Source organism: Melanostigma gelatinosum (assembly GCF_949748355.1).
Source record: "Melanostigma gelatinosum genome assembly, chromosome: 9".
Taxonomy (NCBI): Eukaryota; Metazoa; Chordata; class Actinopteri; order Perciformes; family Zoarcidae; genus Melanostigma; species Melanostigma gelatinosum.
The window spans coordinates 22,736,029-22,759,337 of record NC_136642.1 but is presented as its reverse complement, the minus strand read 5'-3'; the positions used below and the strand labels follow the sequence as shown (position 1 = coordinate 22,759,337).

General features: G+C 41.8%; 1 protein-coding gene and 1 long non-coding RNA gene across 4 annotated transcripts; one reads left to right on the top strand and one right to left on the bottom strand.

Moving 5' to 3' along the window:
* The first annotated feature begins 595 nt into the window (after nucleotides 1-595).
* LOC306782277 (aldehyde dehydrogenase, mitochondrial-like) lies at nucleotides 596-13,594 on the top strand. 3 transcript variants are annotated; one of them, XM_079275565.1, is made up of 14 exons: nucleotides 596-700; nucleotides 2,769-2,900; nucleotides 5,540-5,644; nucleotides 6,136-6,276; nucleotides 6,799-6,878; nucleotides 7,538-7,649; nucleotides 8,976-9,104; nucleotides 9,677-9,790; nucleotides 10,032-10,134; nucleotides 10,817-11,001; nucleotides 11,512-11,676; nucleotides 12,721-12,878; nucleotides 13,081-13,195; nucleotides 13,419-13,594. In XM_079275565.1, the coding sequence occupies exons 2-14, from the start codon at nucleotides 2,784-2,786 to the stop codon at nucleotides 13,449-13,451; spliced, it is 1,557 nt and encodes a 518-aa protein (XP_079131691.1). In that variant the 5' UTR covers nucleotides 596-700; nucleotides 2,769-2,783; the 3' UTR covers nucleotides 13,452-13,594. The 3 variants fall into 3 exon arrangements, with proteins under 3 accessions (XP_079131691.1, XP_079131692.1, XP_079131693.1); XM_079275566.1 differs by lacking the exon at nucleotides 596-700 and adding an exon at nucleotides 1,378-2,142; XM_079275567.1 differs by lacking the exon at nucleotides 596-700 and adding an exon at nucleotides 3,626-3,685 and having other exon boundaries at nucleotides 2,762-2,900.
* A 437-nt stretch (nucleotides 13,595-14,031) lies between these two features.
* On the bottom strand, nucleotides 14,032-15,087 carry LOC306782037. Its single transcript, XR_013772253.1, has 3 exons — nucleotides 15,005-15,087; nucleotides 14,460-14,627; nucleotides 14,032-14,363 (listed from the first exon to the last, which is right to left on the bottom strand). It is a non-coding gene; the product is annotated as an uncharacterized lncRNA (long non-coding RNA).
* Between the last annotated feature and the right edge of the window lie 8,222 nt (nucleotides 15,088-23,309).

The window sequence follows — 23,309 nt, the reverse complement described above, 5'->3', positions numbered from 1 at the left end:
GAAAGTGCACTTCACTGAGTTCATGCAAAAAATGCTTGACAATGAGCATGCTGAGCTTGCACCACCACCACTCAAAGAAGGGGACATAGTTCTGATGAAGGACAGTCAGACAAAAATAAATCAGTGGCCAATGGGAGTTGTTGTGAATGCTATTCCCAGTAAAGATGGACTAGTAAGAAAGGTGGAAGTAAAAGTGACAAGAAATCAGACACTCAAGATATTCTCCAGACCCATATCTGAAGTGGTCCTGCTTTTCTCCCAGAAAGACAGTCATGGGAACGACATGTCACACAGTCCAAAGCTTGCTGAGGGCAAAGCCATAGGTGGGATGAGTCGCTGAGTGACAGCCCGGTCAACTCACTGTAAGACTGCAGTCCTACATTTAGTACAGTAGCAGTTCTCCCGTACAGACTCGGATGAGAAAGGACTGTGGGTTAATATGTACATAGTGGCATATGTCTTAATATGCCAGGCTTGGAGTGTATTGTATTCAATGTATTGGTTATTTTATATGTCCTTTAGCAACACCTAGTGGCGATTGTGAATAGCTGCACTCAACAGGAAGTGAGCGAAGTGTAAATAATCAGAGTAACAGGAAGTGATGTTCTAGAAGTGCCTGTGCCCATGGACTCATTGACTGAGCATCTGTGTTCAATCCACATAATCCTGTGCCTAGAAGTCCACAAAATCAGCTTAATCTGTAAGTGTGTTACTATTTACAGTTATATTAACATGTTTATATTCATATTTCTTTGGTTTGTGTTAGTAGCATTTATACTGATGTACTAGCTATTATTAAGTACTTACAAAGGCACTTACGTTTTACAAAAAATGTTACATATTTTCCACCATTAAACCTTGCCAAATACAACAACCTGTCTGTTCCTTGGAGGATGCGGTGCTGGGAAATATATTGTCAAGCTGGGTGTATTGCTGAAAACCAGTGGTGTATAAAGTACTCAAAAGCCATACTTGAGTAAAAGTAAAGATACCTTACTGGAAAACTACTCCAGTAAAAGTAAAAAGTCACCTATTAGAATACTACTTGAGTAAAAGTGTTAAAGTATCTGATATTTATTGTACTCAATTACAAAAGTACTTAAGTGTCAAAAGTAATTTTCTGATATTGAATGTACATCACAACCTGAACATTAAATGAACATCATAACCTGTTCATTGAAAGTAAAAGTACAAGTAAATGCTGTTAATAAAAAAGTAAAGGGTCAGAATTTTGAGAATTATGAAGTTTATTCTTTTAAGTGCTGTGGCACCATGACCAAGGACATGGAGCTGTGTTGAACATAATTGGGTTGGCTGTGATCCATCCAGGAGCAACAATGTTCAACATAATATATTGTACATAAGTATACTTTTGCATCTACTATGAACTTATCATCATAATTCTCCGAAAAGCAATATGACACTATGAAGGAGTTGTAACAGTGCGTTTATAAGTCTGCTCATTAGACTAGAGGATGTAGAGGCCAATGCATAATATTATGTTCAGCAAAACATATCCACTTGATGCATCAGGTCAGTGTTTAGAGAAAGGACGCCTGCCTTGTAAACTCCTATGGGCTGATTTGAACACAATAGACAAAGGTTTTGCTCAAGCTGAATCTGCAATTGGGCGACTGCTACCATCATAACTCCATCTGATCATCCACAACATGACTCAAATATCAAAACATGATCAATACTAAAGCAGCACCGAAAGTAACAACACAGTCATTACTTGTAACTGAAAAATGTCCTGTTCATCTTCAAAAGAAGTTGGTTTTCAAAATTGTGAGAATTCCGTCTCGCTCTTCTTGGGCTGAAGACTAGTCCTGCGATGCTAAATAGTCTTTCACAGGCCGCTGAGGCAGGTAGAGGTGTGTTCAGCGTCACAGACAGCTTGCACACAGCTGCGAAGGATTTCCCTAATGCTAACGCTAATGCGAACGCTAATGCTCACACTAATGCTAACGCTAACGCTGCGCTCTCTCGGCTCCCGTCAATCCTATGGTGTGGTGGTTAGCTATAGCTAACGTTAGCCAAACAGTGCTGCACAACTGTCAACACTTCCTCAGCTCACTAACTCGCTAGCGATCCACGGGTGTTGGTTTTCGTCGCCACCGTCGTTTGTTGCGGGAGTAGCAGGTGCTTCCATTTCTGCTTCCATCATGAAATCAGTCATCGTAGAGTGGAATTATACTCATGTAGTCGCCCACTAGCTTATAGCATGTAGCATCCTGGGAATCAAAACACCGCGGCTTTGAGATCACTTGTTTGCAATTGTGCATTAACGTGATTAATCAATGATTTAACTTGCTGCTAGGACCACTGATTCACCAAACCTGCTGGCTTGCAGTCTGTGTTCCACCACAGTCCCCGACGCTGCTCTCATGATTCATTTTTTTCTAAAGATAGATTTGATTTTGTAGCGAGTAACGAAGGTTTCAGGGGAAATGTATCGGAGTCAAAGTATCGGTATTTTTTGCAAAATGTAGTGAAGTAAAAGTAAAAGTCAACAGAAATATAAGTAGTAAAGTAAAGTACAGATATCCAAAAAAACTACTTAAGTACAGTAACGAAGTATTTATACTTCGTTAGTATTTATACTTCGTTACTGCTGAAAACTACATTTTACGAAAACAACTTTTAGTGAGGACAGCGCAAGGGCAGTTCACTTACGTAACGTCAGTCACGAACGTGGACTAGCCCCGCCTCCTCTCTCCGACCTCCACGAGGGGCACGCAGATTTATAGAGTCGCCTTTGCTTGCAGGAAACAGAAAGCACCATGATCCGTACCGTGTTTTCTCGGACCCTCCCCAGACTGAGCAGACCGTCAGTGTGTCACTACTCTGCGGCTGCAATCCCCGCACCCAACACCCAACCGGAGGTCCACTACAACAAGGTAAGTTAGGCTACATCTAGCTTCGGCCAACTGGGCAACAAGTGTGTGTGACTGGAGAACATAAATGAAACGCATGCCTTTAAGAGCACACGGCGGTTACAGCTGATAACGCTGTCTCCATCTGCGTCGTTGCGGAAGTGTAGCATGAAATGCACCTTTTAAACCAGGGGTTTCCAAAGTTTACGGCTGGGATCATGATCGAGTAGTGGTAGTAATAATATTGATGGTAGCAGTAATAGTAGCAACAGCAAAAGTTATAGTCGAAGTAGTAATACTATATTAGCAGCAGCAGTAGTTGTTGCAGTATTAGTAAGAACATTCATTTTTTTTAACAAAAAAGCCTAATTTTGAGCTAGTTTAAATACAGTTAATCCATGGGGCTTTTATTTTGAAAGGGTGGTGCTGGGTGGGGGAGAGGAGACATAATCATCATGTTTGACACACAAACAGAGGTTATTAAATGCCTGGCTTCATCACCAGCATTTCAATTAGAATTCACTCTTTGGGGCTTTTATGTTGAAATGGGGTGTGTGTGTGTGTGGGGGGGGTCCTCTAAAAGTCTCTAAGACCTGAATGACTGTATGAGAGAGAGACATAGACAGGGAGAGAGCGGGAGAGAGCGAGAGAGAGAGAGAGAGAGAGAGAGAGAGAGAAAGAGAGAGAGGCTCTGATATCTCTGGCAAACTTTGTCATTTGGAGATTGTCAGATGTTTTATCTTTTACAGCTTACATGACTGCTGTCCTGCTCTGCTATGTCTTTCCTCGTCTCTCCCTCTTGTGTCGCGGTGTGTGTAAATGTCACGCGAATCAGGAAACTTATCACAATACACATGTCTGATTGGCCGAGATGCAACACGTAACAGCTGCAACAAATCATGTGTGTATGAATATTCTCCATAGAGATCCCATTGAAAATAAAAAGCTTAATAATTCAAAAAGTTTAAAGGTTAGAAATATAAAGTCATAGCACCCCTCTGGTGAAAGAGCTGAGCAAGTTAATAGTTGAACGGTTTCTGTATTGTTGGAATGCTTAACAGCATTCCAACAATTACACTATCAATAGTGAGGACGATTGATAGTGAGAATAGGAGTAAGATGCAGAGGTTTTTCTGTCAAAAGACTGTAAACATCACAGACTCACGTGGATTCAAATCAGAAGGACGCACTGTTAATAATTTACGGTATGAACGGGAATAACCTCACCCTTCACCTAACGAGATGTAACTTCTCTCCCGAATAGGATTACGCAATTGGAATTTTGCCAGATTCCCTCCCGCCCCATGACTCTGGTTTGTAGGCTGCTCCAGCACTTCAGACACCGTTCAAGAAAAAGTTAATCCTGGACCCTGATCGTAGCGTATCCAGCACGTGCTCCAAAGCCAAAGCAAACCTTGGAACGTTCCTTCATCACCACTACTACTGTTACTTATACGACAACTGCTACTACTAGTACTGCTATTCATGCTACTAAAAGTAGTAATACTACTACAGCTATTAGTACGACTGCTACTAGTACTACTGCTACATCTTCTACTGCCATTACTATTACTACTACTACTGTGATATTAAATACTACGACCAATACTACAGCTGTTACTATGACTACTGATACTATGTCTTCTACTACTTCTTCTAATTACTAATACTTCTACTTCTAATAATACTTCTACTACAACTTCTACTACGACTACAAATATCACTACTACTAGTACTTATTCAAATGCTACTAATACTTCTACGAATAATACTTGTACTAAAACTTATACTCCTGCAAATATCATGAATTTTTTTAAGCCACAGAAACTGTTCAAATATCAAAATGTTCAGCTCTTTCAGGAGCGGTGTGATATGACTTTTCATATTTGTAATCTTTAAAGTCTTTGAATTATTAAGGTTTTTGCAATTTGTTTTTGAATTGGATATCTATTTTCAGCAATGTTTTTGCGATTAATTTCAGTTTTCAGCATTCCAACGCATTTTCAGCAGGAAATGCTTTTCTAGTTCAGTCTGTAACTGCATTTGCTTTTGTTAGTATATTAAATTCCTTTTGATTTAAACTTCAACCAGCTGATTCGGCCCTGCTTGCTGATGGAGGAAAGAGAGCAGGGGGGGGGCCTGCCTCTTCTCCTCTCCTCTGCGTGCTTCTTCTCCTCTGAAACAAGGAGGGGGGCTTTTTCCTTTGCCTTTTGTTTGAGAAATTGTGAACATCACTCCATGCATTTTTTTATACAACAGGCTATTCTCTTCATCATCATACACTCTCTATATTTCATCTATGTGGGTGTTTCTGCAATATGTCATCGGAGAAAAAAATCACCTGCATGAATTGTAATCATCAAAGTCTGTAATCGGCTACATATATACAGGTACACTAAATTGAATTAAGATTTGAATCTGGAACGTTCTGGTGTTTTTCACCTGCTCTTCCAAAATGTCCTCACGACAACAAGACAGTAACGTCATTTTTTAATTAGTAAACAATTTACAAAATGGACATCATGCTGTGTTAAATCACGTGAGAAGTAGGTTCATTTTCTCATAGACTTCTATACAATCAGACTTATTTTACTTCAGCAGTGAACAAAATGTTTGTTGTGGTATGAATGCAGCCAATGTAATGATACATTTGAATGTTTCAGCTCTTTATCAACAACCAGTGGCAGGATGCAACGAGTGGGAAAACCTTCCCTACCATCAACCCGGCGACTGGGGAAGTCATCTGTCAAGTTGCAGAGGCGGACAAGGTAAACACACTGTCTGATATATACAGACTGCATTCATTCATTCATTTATGTTCCAGTGAAGGGGAGCATTTGTACGGGACATTTAGTGGAGCTGGAAAATAACACTAAGCTGAAATTGAGCTCGGTAGGTCCAACTGAAATGAAAATGCACGTGTATCTGCTACACAAGGCAGATGTGTAAACCAGATATTGTAATTATAAAACTGAGAATAAAATCTAAATATAGTAATGAATGCAAACAATGAAATGGCAAAAGTTGAAGGATTCAAAACAACAACAATGTTAAACGTTAGATATTGATTGACAGCGTGACACAGAAGTTTTTATATGATCTATGAATCAACAGAGAAATGGATTATACTTCAGATGCTATTGATTGTTTTGACTTCAGTTTACTGTCTTTAAGCCCTCCAGCATTTGATCCCCCAAAGATATGTTTTCACAAGAGTATACTTTTAAAACTCACCAAGTGAATCATTTTATATTTCCAGGCAGATGTGGACAAGGCGGTGAAAGCAGCATGTGATGCCTTCAGGTTGGGGTCCCCTTGGCGACGGATGGACGCCTCTCATCGCGGCCTACTCCTCAACCGATTGGCCGATGCCATTGAGAGGGATGCTGCCTACCTTGCTGTGAGTCATCGTTAAATGTCAACACAAAAAGGAACCAGAATAGATCCGTACAGATTGTCTAAAACTGACAATGCGGTCGTTAAATTTCTACAATATTACTGTTGTGTCATCCCTTTTCTACATGTCTTTCTTTTTGCACACCATTCAGAGAAAATGCCAAAAATGCCATTTACCATTGTGCCTTAATTGCTAGCTAACTAGTGGACAGCTGGCTAGTTATTGCTTTATTGCTACACTGGTTACAGGAAATTAGAAATGTGGTTTCCTACGCTGTGACCTGTTTTTTTGGTGAGTTTTTGAATGAAGGATTGAGTTGTTAAATTTGAGTCATTTCCCGATTTGCATGATATCAGTTTAGTTTGTACAGAAATTAGCCCACAACAACGGTCCCAACGGTACACACAAAAATGGCCGCCGCTCTGACCAGCCTGCTACGTTGATTTGAATGTCCGTTCTACTGCTATTTTATTTCCATGGTTACCATTATTCATCCATAATTCTGATATTGTGTCGTTTGCACAGGAACTGGAGACCCTTGATAATGGGAAGCCATACACCATGGCCTACACCGTGGATCTGCCCCTCGTGGTGAAAATTTTCAGGTAAAGAACAAACGTTTTCAAAATGCAACCGTGATATAACAGTGACTCGATACTTCTCACTGAAGACTTCGGCTGCCTCAGTCTAGGCCAGGGGTCTCAAACTCCCGGCCCGCGGGCCGAATTCGGCCCACCACGTCATTTTATGTGGCCCGCGAATCCGCCAGCAAAAAAAAAAGTTTTAATTTTTAATTTAAATTATTTTAATTTTTTTTTAAAGTTAGACTAATAATAATAAAAATATCCCTATTGTCGAAATTATGAGATAGAAAGTCATAACTATGATAGAAAGTCATAATTCTGAGATAGAAAGTCAAAATTATGAGATACTTAAACACAGTCATAGAAGCAGCTCTTTGGCTGGTTACTGTACATTTAACATGGAAATGTATTGTGAGCACATTGAAGACTACTTTAAACTGTGAATGCAGAGAGTTATTTAACAATATGTTACGAGTAGTTACATTTACAACCGGCCCTTTGCGGGCGACCGTGATGCTGATGTGGCCCGGAGTGAAGATGAGTTTGAGACCCCTGGTCTAGGCGAACGATACAGGCTCATCCAGCTCTTTGGTGTAAAGTCATAGGTGAGTCATACGGTGAAGTAGCTCTGCTTCAATTATACTATTTTAATAACATGGGTTGAAACCTGTTGTGTTCAGGTACTACGCAGGCTGGGCGGACAAATGGGAGGGAAAGACCATCCCAATCGACGGAGATTATTTCTGCTACACGAGACACGAACCCATCGGAGTCTGTGGACAGATCATACCGGTGAGGGGGGGGGGGGCAGGCAGGCAGGCAGGGAGGAAAAAGTTTCAAATATCTGTTTTAAAGCGATAGTTCCGATATACATCAGTTTTGGGGGATTTTACAGTTTTCCTTCTTTCCCAGAGTCAGAAAGGACAGAGCGGTTTCATGTATTTGGTGTAGTCTGAAGTTACGTCAAACAACAACATTAGGCAGTCTTGGCTCAACTGTTGTCTGTGGGATCAAATACCACGATCATGATCCCAGCCGTAAACTTTGGAAACCCCTGGTTTAAAAGGTGCATTTTATGCTACACTTCCGCAACGACGCAGATGGAGACAGCGTTATCAGCTGTAACCGCCGTGTGCTCTTAAAGGCATGCGCGACCGGCGCTGGTATGTCAACAAAGCAAGGAGATGCTCAGATAACAACGCTCACAGGGGAGGGGGACTTTATTCTCTGTTCACATAGACACTATATCTTTAAATAATAGTTGTTTGCTATATCAATGCTCTGAATGATGTTTATTACACCTTTTTAAGGTAAACTGAAATTCATTCAGGAAGGACGGCTGGAGTAGCAGATTAATGTGTTTAAAGGCTTATCAGTTTGTGTCACGTATGGTTCTAAGTCCTGCTGTGAATGCTTGGGTGGGTGTGTGTGTATTCTGTGTCTTTTGACTTCTAGGTGCAGCTCCCTAACGAGTGATTGAAGGCACCTGGATGAAGACGTGGATTACCTATATAAGCGCCTCCTTGCTCCGCCCTCTCTCTCTGTCGCTCTCTCTCTTTCTCTCTTATCTGCCTGGCACCAGACCCGGGTCTGCAGTGGGATTTGCGCACTACAGTTTACTTGTCCTGTAAATAAACTGGCAGCTGTGGTTGTTTATAACCTAACTTGGTGTTGCGTCCCTCCTATATGTTGCGATTCCCGAGCCGGTCGTCACATTCGTTATACTGACACACAGGACTTTACAGCTCTGGAAATATTTTGATCAGGTGTGAGATAAACGGTAGAAATACGGGTTTCACGTTGCGAAATAATCTACCAGGAATATGAGCTTGCATTGTTATTGACGTTGCAGCAAAAGTTGAGACTGGTTAAACTTTTTCGTTTGCCGAATCACCCGGCATTGTCTGGCCTGAACCCTCTGTTTTGGCATCACCACTGCGTTGATGGACTGGCTATTTTTTAGCCATGTGTTAAGTGACCTTAACACAAATCAGAACACAAGTCAGAAAGCTCAAATCATTCAGGGTGCATGCACAGCTGAAAAATGTAGTTGTAATCTTGTTATTTATGTCAAGTTGTAATACCTTTTACTCCTGATGTCTCCTCCTCTCCCTGCAGTGGAACTTCCCTCTGCTGATGCAGGCCTTCAAAATTGCCCCTGCCCTGGCGACCGGTAACACTGTGGTAATGAAAGTGGCAGAGCAGACGCCACTCACAGCACTCTATGTGGCCAGCCTGATTAAAGAGGTACTGCGTTTCTTTTTCCTCAGTAACACACCATCAGTTAACGGTACCAAAAACATTTAAATGATCGTAAATACGATAGAAAGGGACGTTAAGACCATCTTTTCCATTTCATCCCTTACAAATATTACATTCCTGTGTAACCATTCAGCTTGTAAATTATGTTTTATCAAAGTAACACATTCTATATTCTTCAACCTTTAATCGAGCTGGGCTTGTGTTGAAGCTTGCACTTGTCTGTTGTGTGTGTCCCCAACATTAGAAATGTCTGACGTGGTTAATTTAAATATGACCTGCCTGATCGGACAATTACTTTATCGTGCATTGACGCATTTTCTAAATTTATTATAATTTTAAAAAAAAAATTTAAATTGAAAGACGAGAGACAATACATATTGTGGCCTCAAGTGGCCATTCGATGAACTGCACTTCTGCGTTGGCGTCACTTTTCAGCCTCTGAGGTTGCCGCCTAAATCACATAAACCCTCGTTGACACAAAAGTCACCTCTTTTAGATGGACTCCACCATAACAAGCAGCATTTCTCAAGCTTTTGTTGACTTGGCTCTGTTTCCAGGTGGGTTTTCCTGAAGGTGTTGTGAATATCTTGTCAGGCATGGGACCAACAGCTGGTGCTGCCATTGCAGGGCACATGGATGTTGACAAGGTGGCCTTCACTGGATCCACAGAGGTAGGACTATTCTCTGTTTCTTCACCTTTAGTCATTTTTGGCAGCAGTGTGCAAAATGCTCTGGCAATTGGGGGGGGGGGGTTGAGTTGCTTGCTAATATCAATTTTGACAATGTTACTGTGTCTCACAACATCTTGATTTATTATTTATACTGTAGTAGTTTTTATAGCACCAACTTCTCCACCAATGAAATCCTTTCAGCTGAAGCCAAGGTGTCACCACTTCTCTCTGTGTCCATCAGGTCGGTCATCTGATCCAGCAGGCGTCAGGCAGCAGCAACCTGAAGAAAGTCACCCTGGAGCTGGGAGGAAAGAGTCCTAATATCATCCTGTCTGACGCCAACAGTGTGTATTCTATAAAGCAATGTGTTTGTATGCTTTACAGATATAACTGCCACGGTCACAAATGTTCGCTGGCAACACGTCTCTCTGATGGGGACCCAAAGAACAGCAGGTTCACTGTTGGCCAATTAACCCGCGGCTAAGTCCCGTGCTCGAACACAGACCAGCAAATCATAGCGTAGCATTAGCCAGCTCTGACCGAAGGCTGACAAACATCTGCTCCGTAAACTCTAATGCGATCGTTTCAAATGTTCTACCCTTTCAGGCTGGTTTTGTGGATTTGGAAATAGTCGCAGTTACACATTGTTGAATAGTGATACTCGTTACCCGGGAGGTTAGAAGGAGATTTAGGTTTCTAAATGTTACGTGTCTATTTAAAGTCCTGTGGAGCTAACATTAGCAGAGAACGTTAGCACATCATTAACTAGTGTTAGCACTTCAGTGCTACGCTAGCTGCTACGGGTATACGGAATGTCCCTTAAGTACACTTCTACATCAATGTAGGAAAGTGAGAAATGAAACCAGGATGTTCCACCTGTATTCAATTGGTCATAAAAGAGAGGACACATCCTGAAACGCATTACAAGTCACCGCTTGATATAAAAGTGGAAGAGTATTTTAGTATTGTTTACTTCTGAAGAAGACTTTCATGGTGAAAGCTTGTCTTTGTCATTTCCTCGTTCAGTGGAAGATGCAGTGGAGCAGGCCCACTTTGGTCTGTTCTTCAACCAAGGCCAGTGTTGCACTGCCGCCTCCCGAACCTTTGTCCAAGCAGACATCTACGACGAGTTTGTGGAGCGCAGCGTGGAGCGAGCGCGGAGACGAGTGGTGGGAAACCCCTTCGACTTAAAGACCGAGCAGGGACCTCAGGTGACACACGCGCTCGCTCACTGTTACGCACTGTTATACATTGTCGTTGTCAACTCCCAGACCAAACCACGCCGTGGTATTTACCTGTCAATCACAAGGTAGCCCCGCCCTAAATGAACATCATGCTGTATTGAAGAAGACTTGAAACTAGAGATTGAGACCATAAACTCATGTTTACTGAGGTAATAAATCAAGTCATTTTTTTCATAGACTTCTATACAATCAGAAGAGCCCTCCCCCTAAAGGTCCTTAGAAATAATTCAAGTTCAAGGCACTTCAGCATTGGCTTCACTTTTCAGACCTGGAGGTTTCCCTTTTTGCATTGGACTAGTATTACCTGGCAACCCCTAGTAATTTGTACTAATTGCGTAGGTAGTCTGTGATCTTAATGCCAAACACCGAGGTCATATGACAATGATCAGGTGTTTGTACTTAGCGCTCGGGCTCTTGGGTTAGTGTACGTACTTTCTCACACACTCGATGCTGTTCCCTCTGCGATGACCGGACCAGGTGGATCAGGAGCAGTTCAACAAGATTCTGGGCTACATCAGCAGCGGGAAGAGAGAGGGAGCCAAGCTGCTGTGCGGAGGAGGAGTGGCTGCGGACAGAGGATACTTCATCCAGCCTACTGTGTTCGGAGACGTCCAGGACAACATGACCATTGCCAGGGAGGAGGTAGGATAGTATGGAAGGTTTAGAATGCCTAACTTAAAACAAGTGGACTTCTTCATATGATTTACGTACTCCCTAAAAAAGTGTTCTACATTATTTTTGTTGGTCTGACAGGGGCGTTGATTGTACCTGCTGTTGTGATTGTATGTTGAAATGGTTTGCATCAATCGAATCACAAGAATCTTAGCTTTCCAAAGATATGTCGCATCAGTACCATACCTATACATAGCAGCAGTGGTGTACATAACACAGGTTTACACTTAACACGGGCCGTTGGCGTGTTAACAGGTTAAATGGGTTTGAGCTCTGCGTTTGTTACCGTTGGTTTCTATGCACACGAATACATATTCATCAGCTCGGGTTTAGTTCCAGTTTGGTGTAAGGCAGGATCTGACCCCTCTCCTGTTCGTTGTTGCAATGGAAACAAAATCAATCTTCAGAGAGGTGAATGCTGATTGGTGCTATGACTGGAGGGACCTCTATGCACAGTCCGTTTCAGTTCTGGTCATAGAAATACAAATATCTGGGGATCTGGATTGCACATAATTACGTCAACAAATGTGGCTAGCAGCTAACGGTGATGGTACTGGCATCTGGTGCATGTTCGGCCATTTAAAACAATAAGCGTACTTGAAAACGTGCATCAGATGCTTTAAGTGTGTTTGGGCCTTCAGTGTTATCTTAAAGACTTTCAATGTAAAGTCAGATTTTCGACGATGTGTCACAAGATATAAGAACGAGACTTCTCGTTCAGGCTAAAAAATACCTTTTTATTCGGGCCCTGCTGTCATTCAGTGGTCAAAGACATTTCACCTGCGGTGCCATTAGGAGGGAATTGCATATTCACTCCATCAATAATGGATAAAATATGACTCATTTGAACAATAGTCAATACGTTAAACATCCTCCAAACACCGATGTTTTAGAGCATGGTAAGAGGGGGAAAATGTTTATTAACTGGTTTTCTTGTGTGACTTATGTTAACTGTCGATTGAAATGACTTCATATGTCTTTTGATTTCCTGTTCCGTCATGTTTCCTCTTGCAGATCTTTGGTCCAGTGATGCAGATCATGAAGTTTAAAACGCTGGAGGAGGTGGTGACGAGAGCCAACGATACTAAATACGGTCTGGCCGCTGCTGTGTTTACTAAGGACATCGATATGGCCAGCTATGTCACCAACAGGCTCCGTGCCGGAACAGTCTGGTAGGGGTGTTGACACTGAAGTCATTACTGTGTAAACAGTCTCTGAGCTGCAGATATTCATGGCTAATCACATGAATAGTCCCAGGGAAACACATCTTACAGCATTGGGTTTTTCATTCCCCTCAGCTCAATGCTGCGGTCTGGGGGATATGTATTTCTTTCTGTCACTGAGTGTTGTCGTGTGTTTGTGTTCCCCCTGCAGGGTCAACTGTTATGACGTGTTTGCCACTCAGGCTCCGTTCGGAGGTTACAAGGCTTCCGGCAACGGAAGAGAGCTCGGAGAGTACTGCCTGGACAACTACACAGAAGTCAAAACGGTAATTGCTAAAACTGTACTTAACATAAGTTTATTGGATGAACCGCTCTGAAGCAGGACCTCCTGGAATATGGAGCATGTAGCTCTGCCTGCAAAGCTAATGCTAACCAAGTGGCAACCTCCGGTGCTGAGACATGAACCCAAGACATTATTAGAATAACTGATTATACACGGAGATACATAAGAACTAACTTCTTTAAACTGTCTCTTGTCTGTGTTGTCAGGTGATCATCAAGGTACCGCAGAAGAATTCTTAGACCTGTGCAGTGAGCCAGTCGGCAGCGAGACATCACTGTCCCTTTAACTTTTCCACCTGATTCAACATAATCATAGAACTATAAAGACACCTATTTGTAATCTGACATTTACAGATTTTCACAATAAATGCATTTGAGGCTCACTCCTGTCATCTTTGTGTGTGTGATATACAGAGCATGTTAAAAAAGGTGCGATGTGTAAGATAAGGCCTGAATTTTTGTTTAAAACAGGAGGAAACTTTAAGCGTGCGTGCCAAAAAAAAAAACCTGCCTAACTGCATCTAATCAGATGGCCGGGGTTTACCTTTTGGGAACTTGCACCCTGGTCGATTTGTCACTTGTTTCTGTGTACCGACCAGATTATCAGTTATTCGTCAAAACGAGCATGCGGTGGCAGTTGTGTTGTCTCTGGCACACGGTCCTTGCAGCTCAATGAATTAGAATATCAGACAAGTTAATTTATTACAGAAATTCAATTCAAAAAGTGAAACTCGTACATTGTATGATTCATTACACAGGGTGATATATTTCAAGCGTTTTTTAATTTTGATTATGGCTTACAGCTAATGAAAACCCCAAATTCAGTATCTCAGAAAATTTGAATATTACATAAAACCAATTAAAAAAAAGATTTAACACAAATGTTGGCCTACTGAAAAGTATGTCCATGTGCAGTGTACAGTCTGCACTAAACACTTGGTCGGGCGATCAGCCTGTGGCCCTGCTGGTGTTATGGAAGCCCAGGATGCTTTGATAGGGGCCTTCAGCTCGTCTGCATTGTTGGGTGTGACAAAGACCCTCTCCATTGCACACATTTGTGGACTGTCCAGGCAATAAGAGACTCACACACTGAGTTGAATGTTTATTGTAAGGTTCTGATATGGTCTCAGGAGTAATTATTGAAGGTCGGGCCTGTAGACACAAACATATTATTAGTTTGCTTATCTGTAACTTAAATGATTGAATATATAAATAGTGCTGTCAAATAACATGCATGTTCTTACTTACCTCTGCTGTGTTTTCTCTCCAGGGTGTTCATCCTAAAAGAGTCCCCAGGGTACAAGCCCACCATTTTATAGTTCCGGGAATGGAGATATTACAAATGGTCTAATATCTTAATTCAAAGCTACGGTTGCTGAATGTTTGTCCATCGTTCTCCCCTCAGCTCCTGGCTCTCTGTAACAAAACAAGAACAGAATTAGCAAAATACTCAAATTCAGTGTAATTAATCTCAACATTTGAAACGTTACCGGACTTAGTGATATTTCAGGTTCACAACCTGTCTACCTGAGCTCACGTTGGTCCGTTTATGTACATGATATGAAGTATAAATTACCTATACAATCTCAGTAAGATATTATTCAACCTCTGAGGTTAGAAAGTGAAGTTATTAAAAGTTACTTTAAGGCTAACTACAGCCGGATGCAGGCAGACGAGCTGACGGTAATAGCAGCGGCTAACGTCAGCTTGTAAACTACTAATGTCACGTAACTTAACCGATCACTTTAACACACATGTGATGTTATAAGATCTCTTATTTTAAAACCCAATACATTTAAAAGTGAATCCTGCCGCTTCTCCAGCTCTCGCATCACTCGCCGCCATGTTGGTTCAAATCTTCACCGGCACGCAATGCATCTCGGGATATGGTGGGCCGCGAAGGATCCATGAGATGTGTCCTCCGAATCTGGGGGCTGAAGGCCCAAACATGTGAATTGGTACAGCCGAGTCGCAGCGCTGTGACGCAACCAGTCAACTAATGCAGCCCCTGAATTGAGACATAGCTACCCTGACACACGGGGGAGAGACGAGGATATCGATAGCAGAGCAGGACTATTATGTTAGTTGGAGTCAAATCACAGGACATCCTCCAGAAGAGAAAAATGGCCAGCCAGTGGCGGCTGGTCAATAGAGGGCCATGGGGCCTGGCCCCACCTTGAGCCACACAAAAAAAAATAGTATTAATAATCATAAATTATACAAATTGTCAATATTTGTGTTTTTGAACTGTGGAATGTACCCAGTAATATGTGTAAAATATGATATCTGCGCAAAATATATGCTTTTCCTGTTCGTCCTCTCCGCCTGTGTGCTCTCTGCTCGTGCTCTCTGTCGGTGTGCACGACACTCTGAGAACGCTCAGCTTGGGGGGCCCAAAAGAGGCGGGTCTATAAAGCAGTTTAGCCAATTGCTGATTAAAGATATAAATGAGTGACATACAATTTAGCCAATCAGCGCCCTCAAATAGATTCAGCGTGGGGCCAGAACGATCAGGCCCCCTCGCTGCGCGTTCTCGTCAGGAGAAGTCTCTACAGGCGCCTGCGCCAGCGCGAGCACGCCAAAGAGCTGATATCAGATCAGCCTGACCTCACAATCAGACAGCAGACTCGCGGGAAAGGGAAGCAGTACATGCGAAGCTTCTGTACTAGCTGTACACCAGACAGGTTTGGCTAGCTGGATGACGTCATGCTAATAACTTATTTAGCTTTTTAAAACAACGGGGATGGATCCAGCACGGACAGTTACGGGAGTGAGGGATGAGGAGGTAAGGAAACATGAGAACACCAGGACACACATGAGAACTCTGTCAAGCTACATATTATGCAAAGTGAACATCTTTTATTCTACATAGCTGTCCTCAGTCTCATCTGCTTAACTTGGTCATGGAGGCATCAACATGTAATAGAGATGTTAAATTAACAGTGAAAACTCATCATAGCTTAATTTAACATCAGTATTCATAATTACGCTTCATGTTTACTTCTCCTGATCTTTACCTCCTATAACAAGGTCCATAGGGGCATCTCAATAAATGAACATGTTATATTACTTTATATAAGTGTTATTTACTGATTGTTTTCGTGTTGGAATAAATGTTAAATATTTAACTGCAAAGTAATAACGCGTGTTTGAGACTTTCATTTTTTTGCATTAAATCATACTGTGATGTTTGCTGAAATTGATAGGATGGCCCTACCTAGAAAATCAGGTGCAGAGTGAGCGATCAGAAAGTTCTGCGGCCTTAAGTAACCTCGGTCGGTCCGTTTCCATGGCATTCAGTGACGCGTGCATGAGTGAGTGCGTGTGACTAGCCAAGACAGAAAGAGAAATATTAATTATTTTATCTTATATATAATATATTTTTTATTTGATTTATACTAGTTCTTTTTATTTTATCTTTCAGTGCAGCTATGAGTTGTAAACATTACACAACCCGTCTGCTTATTCTAATACAAGTATTGGAAACGAAATTGAGAGAGATTAAGTAAATATATATACATAGTTTTATTTATTTCTCAATGAATCTTTCTAGTAGAGACAAGAGCCTATTGCAATAAGGCAGAGGACAGTTAACAAACACAACAGCAAAAGAAATGGCAACGTGTTTAACTTGCAGTAACATATGCACATACTTTATATTTTTTTGCTTGCAAGGCAGTCCAAATCACATTGAGTAAATGATGAAAAGAGAAACATGTATCAATAATATTCACACAAGGATGCAAACTTAGAAGTGATGAATTTTACACAGCAGAATATACACAAATTCATATAGAAATCATTTACATGGATGTCTTATTGTGGGTTTAAATAAATCAAAGAAAAAGGTGACAGTCACAACGGTCATCTGTGTGACAGAGACAATAACACATCAGAAGTGTATTGTCCTCTACTGGTTGTCCTATTAGTGAAGGCTTTATATAGGATGAGCGCTAATTTCACTGGAACCTTAAGTACAAGATGGTCAAATGGCGATACTACAAATGGACTAATCTCTGAATTTGGTGACAGTTCCGGGAGTGAGGGATGAGGAGGTAAGGAAACATGAGAACACCAGGGTAGGGAGTGAGGGATGAGGTGGTAAGGAAACATGAGAACACCGGGACACACATGGAGAACTGTCAAGCTACAGATCAGGCAAAGTGAACATCTTTTATTCTATAGTTGTCCTCAGTCTCATCTGCTTAACTTGGTCATGGAGGCATCAACATTTAATTGAGATGTTAAATTAACAGTGAAAATTCATCATAGCTTAATTTAACATCAGTATTACACTTCATGTTTACTTCTCCTGATCTTTACCTCCTCTAACAAGGTCCATCTCAATAAATAAACATATTATATTATATAAGTGTTATTTACTGCTTTTTTCATGTTGGAATACATGTTAAATATGTAACTGCAAAGTAATAATGCGTGTTTGATACTTTTGTTTGCATTAAATCATACTGTGATGTTTGTTGAAATTGATAGGATGGCCCTACCTAGAACATTTTCCACCAGCCGCCACTGCCAGAGACCTAGTATAGAATTCATCCCACAGTTTGCTTAAAATATGTCTCATATGGAGCTAATGTACCCACTCGTATCTGAAATGAAGACACAGAAAATAAAGCTGAGAGCCCAGTATAATCAGAATCTTAACACATTTATCCACAATGTTAACAGAGAATAGAGCTGAAACTAGTTCAGTAACCACAGATTGTCAATGCACACTAATTCCTCTTTTTCAAAGATGAGAAAAATATAATTGTGGCTTTTTTTTAATTGACATCACACCTGAATTTAAAGCTGCAGGACAATTCAGTGAAATTATTTTTTCTAAAATGAAGTACTTTATTTTAAGACGCACATTTTTCAAAAGCTCTCTTTTATGTCAGTTATTCTTTGATGTCGGATAACATCAAACAGCTTGAATTAAGGCATGTGGTCATTTTGCATTACAAATGGACGAATCTACAGACAAACAAAGCAGTTTGACTCGTTTACGCGAAACCTGTGTGAGACAGGAACAATTTCTCTGCACTAGAGAGCTCCCTACACTACGACTGCAGAGGACATTTTCAGCTCCGGTTCAAACTGCACCATCTTTACATTAAATACATTTGAAAATTTGGGTCACAGCTTGTCATTAAGGGGTGATGGTGGGTCCTGCAGCCAGACCAGTTGAGAACCACTGATCTATATAATATAAGAGTTTCACTTTTTGAATTACTGAAATAAATGAACTTTGATGATATTCTAATTGATTGAGATGCACCTGTATATAATAATGAAATCAAGGCAAAGGTAGGTGAAGGCTTGGTTTATTGTTCATCAACATGTCTACATAGAAACAGCCAGCTGACCACCAGGTTCTGCTCTGGTCTTCTCCATGTACTCCATGTTCCAAGTGAGCGGGTCAGGAGTTCCACTGCTCTCCAGCTGCTCATGGGCCTTGATTATTTACAGAGAGGTTCCAATATTTGTTGAAGCTCCACAAACTGAGGCAGTCTGATGATATTGTCTGCTAATCAGGAAGTGCCTTATTTCCTCCCGCTGAAGCGCCGTGTATTCAAGTCATGTCCCGCTGTGACAGTAAACTACCAATAGAACAGCGTAGTATCCCAATAAGCTTAATTAGAAGAGCTAATGACTCAACTGCACAGGAGTATTTCATTCTATTGCTCTAATTGTTACATCACTGCTTTGTGGAAACATCAACACCTCTGCGATTATCTTTAATAGAAGTCATCCCTCCACTCCCGTCTCAACTCCTCCGCTGGCTGCTCCACCACGGACCCTAAAGTCTGCAGGCCCCATCCGAGTGCCCCCTTAGCCCACCCCCTGTCCAACATCTGGCTGCTGTCAGAGCCCTGCAGGGCATTGGTGACTGCCACCACAGCAGTGTGACTGGGGCTGTCTTTGAGCATTTCCTCTGAACCAACAGAACCCTCATCTTCTTTAATGTCAGAATCAGACTCTCCAACTAACCAGTCTTTAAAGTTTGAGTCTGTGAAGTCAGCTGGCTGAGCAGCGGACTGGTCTGACTCTAACCCTCTGACCTGTAGACTCTGAAGCATATCATCATCTTCATAACTATGTGGTCCTTCACCATTAACATAAACACCTACTTGGCCTCGTAACTCGTTGGCCTTGGTGCCCACTGATTTACCCACCGACTCAACCTCTTCCGACCACAGGAGACTGTCCACTGTCTCGGACTCCAGCCTGCTCTCTCCTAACCTGCTGACATTAAGAAAATCTAGGGCGTCAACTTTAAAGTTCCCGGTGTCAGAATGTGTCCCAGCTAAAGTCTTGAGATGACTCCCATTGACTCTTGAATCCCAAGGAGAACTGGTGCCAGATGTAGCTCTAACATTATTGGGGGTGAAGCTGTCTGCACCAGTAGCAGTATACTTGGCATCGCGTCCTTCACTACAACTCATTTGATCACCTTGCGGACAAAGTTTAATGTTCGGAATTACAGCTCTGGGAACAGTTTCAGCTGAACTGGGATTACTTGCATTATAGTCAATACTAAGCCTGGGATTTCTTGTCGCAATAGTGGGACCAGAACCATCTTTTGACGCCTTAGTGTTACTGTTTACACTGGACAAACTCCTCACAGAACCATTTCTGGTGCTAGGGATCTCCTCTGGTCTCAACTGGTCAGACATAATACCATATGTTGCCAATTCTTTTTCCACTACCACCTCGTCTGTCTCACCCTCCTTTCCTCCCTTCACCTGCTGGCTGACTGCAGCGCTGTGCTTCCGTTTTGTGTCCTCAGGAATGGCTTCATCATTTTCCTCCTCATGGCCAATCTCCGTCTCCCATGGAAAAGTCTGGACTTTTTTATGGTGCTCATCCTTTCCTTCGTCCCCCTTCTCGGCCACCCTGTCTCTTCCTGCCTCTGCTTGAAAAGATGCCACCGCCGTCCTTGGTTTCTGTCCAACGAGCCAGCCAGGACTGCTGACTGTGTTCTTGACAGCTGGAGTAGAAAAAGGAAAACTATGACACTTAAGTGGACTGGTCATAGATTGTCAGGTTAGCCTGTCTCTTGCATAAATATCAAGACTGACTGTATATGAGGTAGGAAAGCCACCTCTCCCCCTGGTTAAACCTGCGGTGAGAGATTTGTTGTTACGGCAACAACCTGTTCGGTGATTTTGCTGACCATTTCAACTCTTCATCCATAACGTTACTTTAAAGCCAACTGTTTATTACCTTTAGGTAACTTATTTCTTTATCAATTACCTTTAGCTAACATTAGCCAGTCATTTGTTAGTTAGATTCTTGTACCAAAGACTTAAATTGTTTCTGAACAGCTTTAGGATTTATACTGTTTCTATTATTTTCTCCCATACGTGCCATTTTTCCACCCAAAACACAGGCCGTCTAAGTCAGTGTCACTCATATGGAAGCTTTATGTAACGGATACGTTTAGGTGTCGACAAAAAGTCTGACTTAAAGTTCTAAATGACAAGGTCTATATTTATGCACCTGGCCCCAATAATGGTATCTTCTCATCTTCATTTAAACAGACTGAGGATTGGTGATACGTGCACCAGATTATGTATAGCAGAATTATCTATAGTGCCATACCATCGCTATAAGAGAAATCATATCACGATAGTATAATGTGAGAAAATCCTTAAGAATCAGTTTTATCACATACGAATACTGATATTTTTTACTTTTCTTCAGTTACTGTGGTGTGATATACAGTCATTTTAGTTCAACTACAGTCCCACAACTTACAGTCCTGAACGTCTGAGCACATGGAATCACAACAGGAGCACACCGGGGCTGTGGCCTCCAGCTCCTCCCACCTACACACATGACACAACAAAGCAGTCATGTCCGTTAGTACAAACCGTTTACTTCACTCAAGGCACACAAACAACCTCTTCAAAATTATTTCCACAATTTGTTTTCAGTTATTTTCATATCATCCAATCGTCTCATTCAACCGCGTTGATAAGAGAAGGTTCTCTTATCAACATTGGTTGCTTACCTGACATTGGTCTTGTTGTAGTTGCAGGACTTTGAGGTGTGGGAAGGGGTGAGACCGATTGACATTGAACAGTGGAGGTACAGCACCTACACAGACAGCAGTCAAAAAGCCTCATTACACTCACAGGTGAATATAGCTGTGATTGAAAGCCTGATATAATGCAGAGTTTTACGCTGTAATGGCCGTTGTATCAAATATTTTGGTTTTAATGGGTTTCGATGAGGCATTTTCATCCTTGCGGGTCTGAGGATCTGTATTTTGGCTACACGGAAAAAACCTCACACCCGTCACAAAATGTATGCCATATGCATCAACACAGCCAAAATGATAGCAAAATAAAAATGAATGAATAAAAAGCCCAAAATATCCCTAATGAGACAAAAGGTTATCATGTCGAGACCCCTCAGATCTATCTGGTGACCCTTGCGAGGGGCCAGACCCCTAGGTTTGAAACCACTGGACGAAGCTTCAGAAGAATTATAGATAGTCTTACTTGTGAGACTGCTCTGAAGAGAAAGGCATCCACAGAGAATGTCACCACACTGCCTCCTCCAGTCAGGAACCGGGAGCTGCTGCCCTCCCTCCTGCTGTCTGTCATGCAGCTGCAATCAAAAAAGTCAGCACACGCATGAGTCAAGACATGTAAAATTGACAAACCACTTAGTGTAAACTATTTGTGTCGTCACTAGAGACATACCCATTGTTAGCAATGATATCCACTTTGGGCATGCTGGTTGGTTTCTTGGAGCTTGTGGCATAGCATGAGTCCACATAAAGCCTCTCTCCAGACAACAGAACTTTTGCCTGGGCCACAAAGTACACCGTCTCCCCCAAATAGAACCAGTGGCCTGGAAGGACGGGCTGCCCCTGGGCTGGCAACACACATTTAAGGCAAAATGAGTAAATCTCGTCTGGAGTTGCAAATTGTGCTTTTGCATTTTGTCGTTATTGTACACGTTCATGCAAATCCTACAGCGTAGTTTGACCAACAACGATTTATGCTTTCATATTTACAGATCTTGCACCCACAGCGCGTGTGTATTAAATCTAGTTACAGGACAGCTAAGATGAAGTTGTAGAAAACGCTGACATGAGATGTGTTGAATAGTATGTAGACCGTCAACACTTTCTTAGCTTTCACAGAGCTGCACATTGAAGGTAAAATTTCAAATAGTCGATTTTTCTGACACAAGACATGACAATTTTAAGCAGCGCACGGTTTCACATATTTACATGCAACATGTCATCCTGCACGAATGACAGCAGCACCGAAACCTTTTTTTAAATACCGTACTGCAGGTGCGTTACCATTGGAGACGGTGAGGCTGTACTCGAGTTTGCTCCCGATGCTCTTCATAAAGGTTGAGTGCTGAATTTGAGGTTTGAAGCCAACTTGGTAAGAGTAATGAAACCTGGGGACGGGACACAAATGACAGATTCTTTTACCACATTACTCCAGAGGCTGATAAAAAGTGGCACAGAAGGTCAAAAGGAATGTTGCGTTTCACACTTTCAAATAGAGACAGAACTTCAAACACTGAGCCCCATATGGAAGCACAGAAATGACCAACCTGTTGTAATGGCAATGGATGGGAAGGTTAAGAGGTAGAACTCTGATGATGTAGCCTTGCGGCGGTGGACTATAACGCAGCATATAGCTATACACCAGCTGACCACCAACAACCTGAGAGAGATCAATACAGCATTTTGCAAAAACATACTGAAGAGTTCACAGACATGCAGCCAATAATGCAAAACTCAGCCGTTTTGTTCCACAATATAAAATATGCCACCCACTCTTGAATTTTTACACATCTTAAAAAAGCAGTTGCTAACAAGAGGCTGAATGAAACTACTAAACTTCATCACATCAAACAGTCGTCCACCGTTAACTTAGTGGTGGTGAAGTCATGTGACCGTGATGTAGTTTGCTCATAGGCTACACAACCGTAGGCACGCGATAGCTTAACCAACAGCACACTCCCATTAAGTGTGCAAGACAGATTTTTTGGAAATGTTCAAGTTGGCGTACCAAATTACCGCCGTCACCACCATTGGCAGTTCATGGGCCCATTAGT

What these genes read in the sequence shown, in the direction of transcription:
- LOC306782277 (XM_079275565.1), top strand. Translation starts at nt 2,784, where the DNA reads ATGATCCGTACCGTGTTTTCTCGGACCCTCCCCAGACTGAGCAGACCG. An exon ending in CGGAGGTCCACTACAACAAG is followed by an intron (nt 2,901 to 5,539) that starts GTAAGTTAGGCT and finishes TGAATGTTTCAG; the next exon opens with CTCTTTATCAACAACCAGTG. An exon ending in GGGATGCTGCCTACCTTGCT is followed by an intron (nt 6,277 to 6,798) that starts GTGAGTCATCGT and finishes TCGTTTGCACAG; the next exon opens with GAACTGGAGACCCTTGATAA.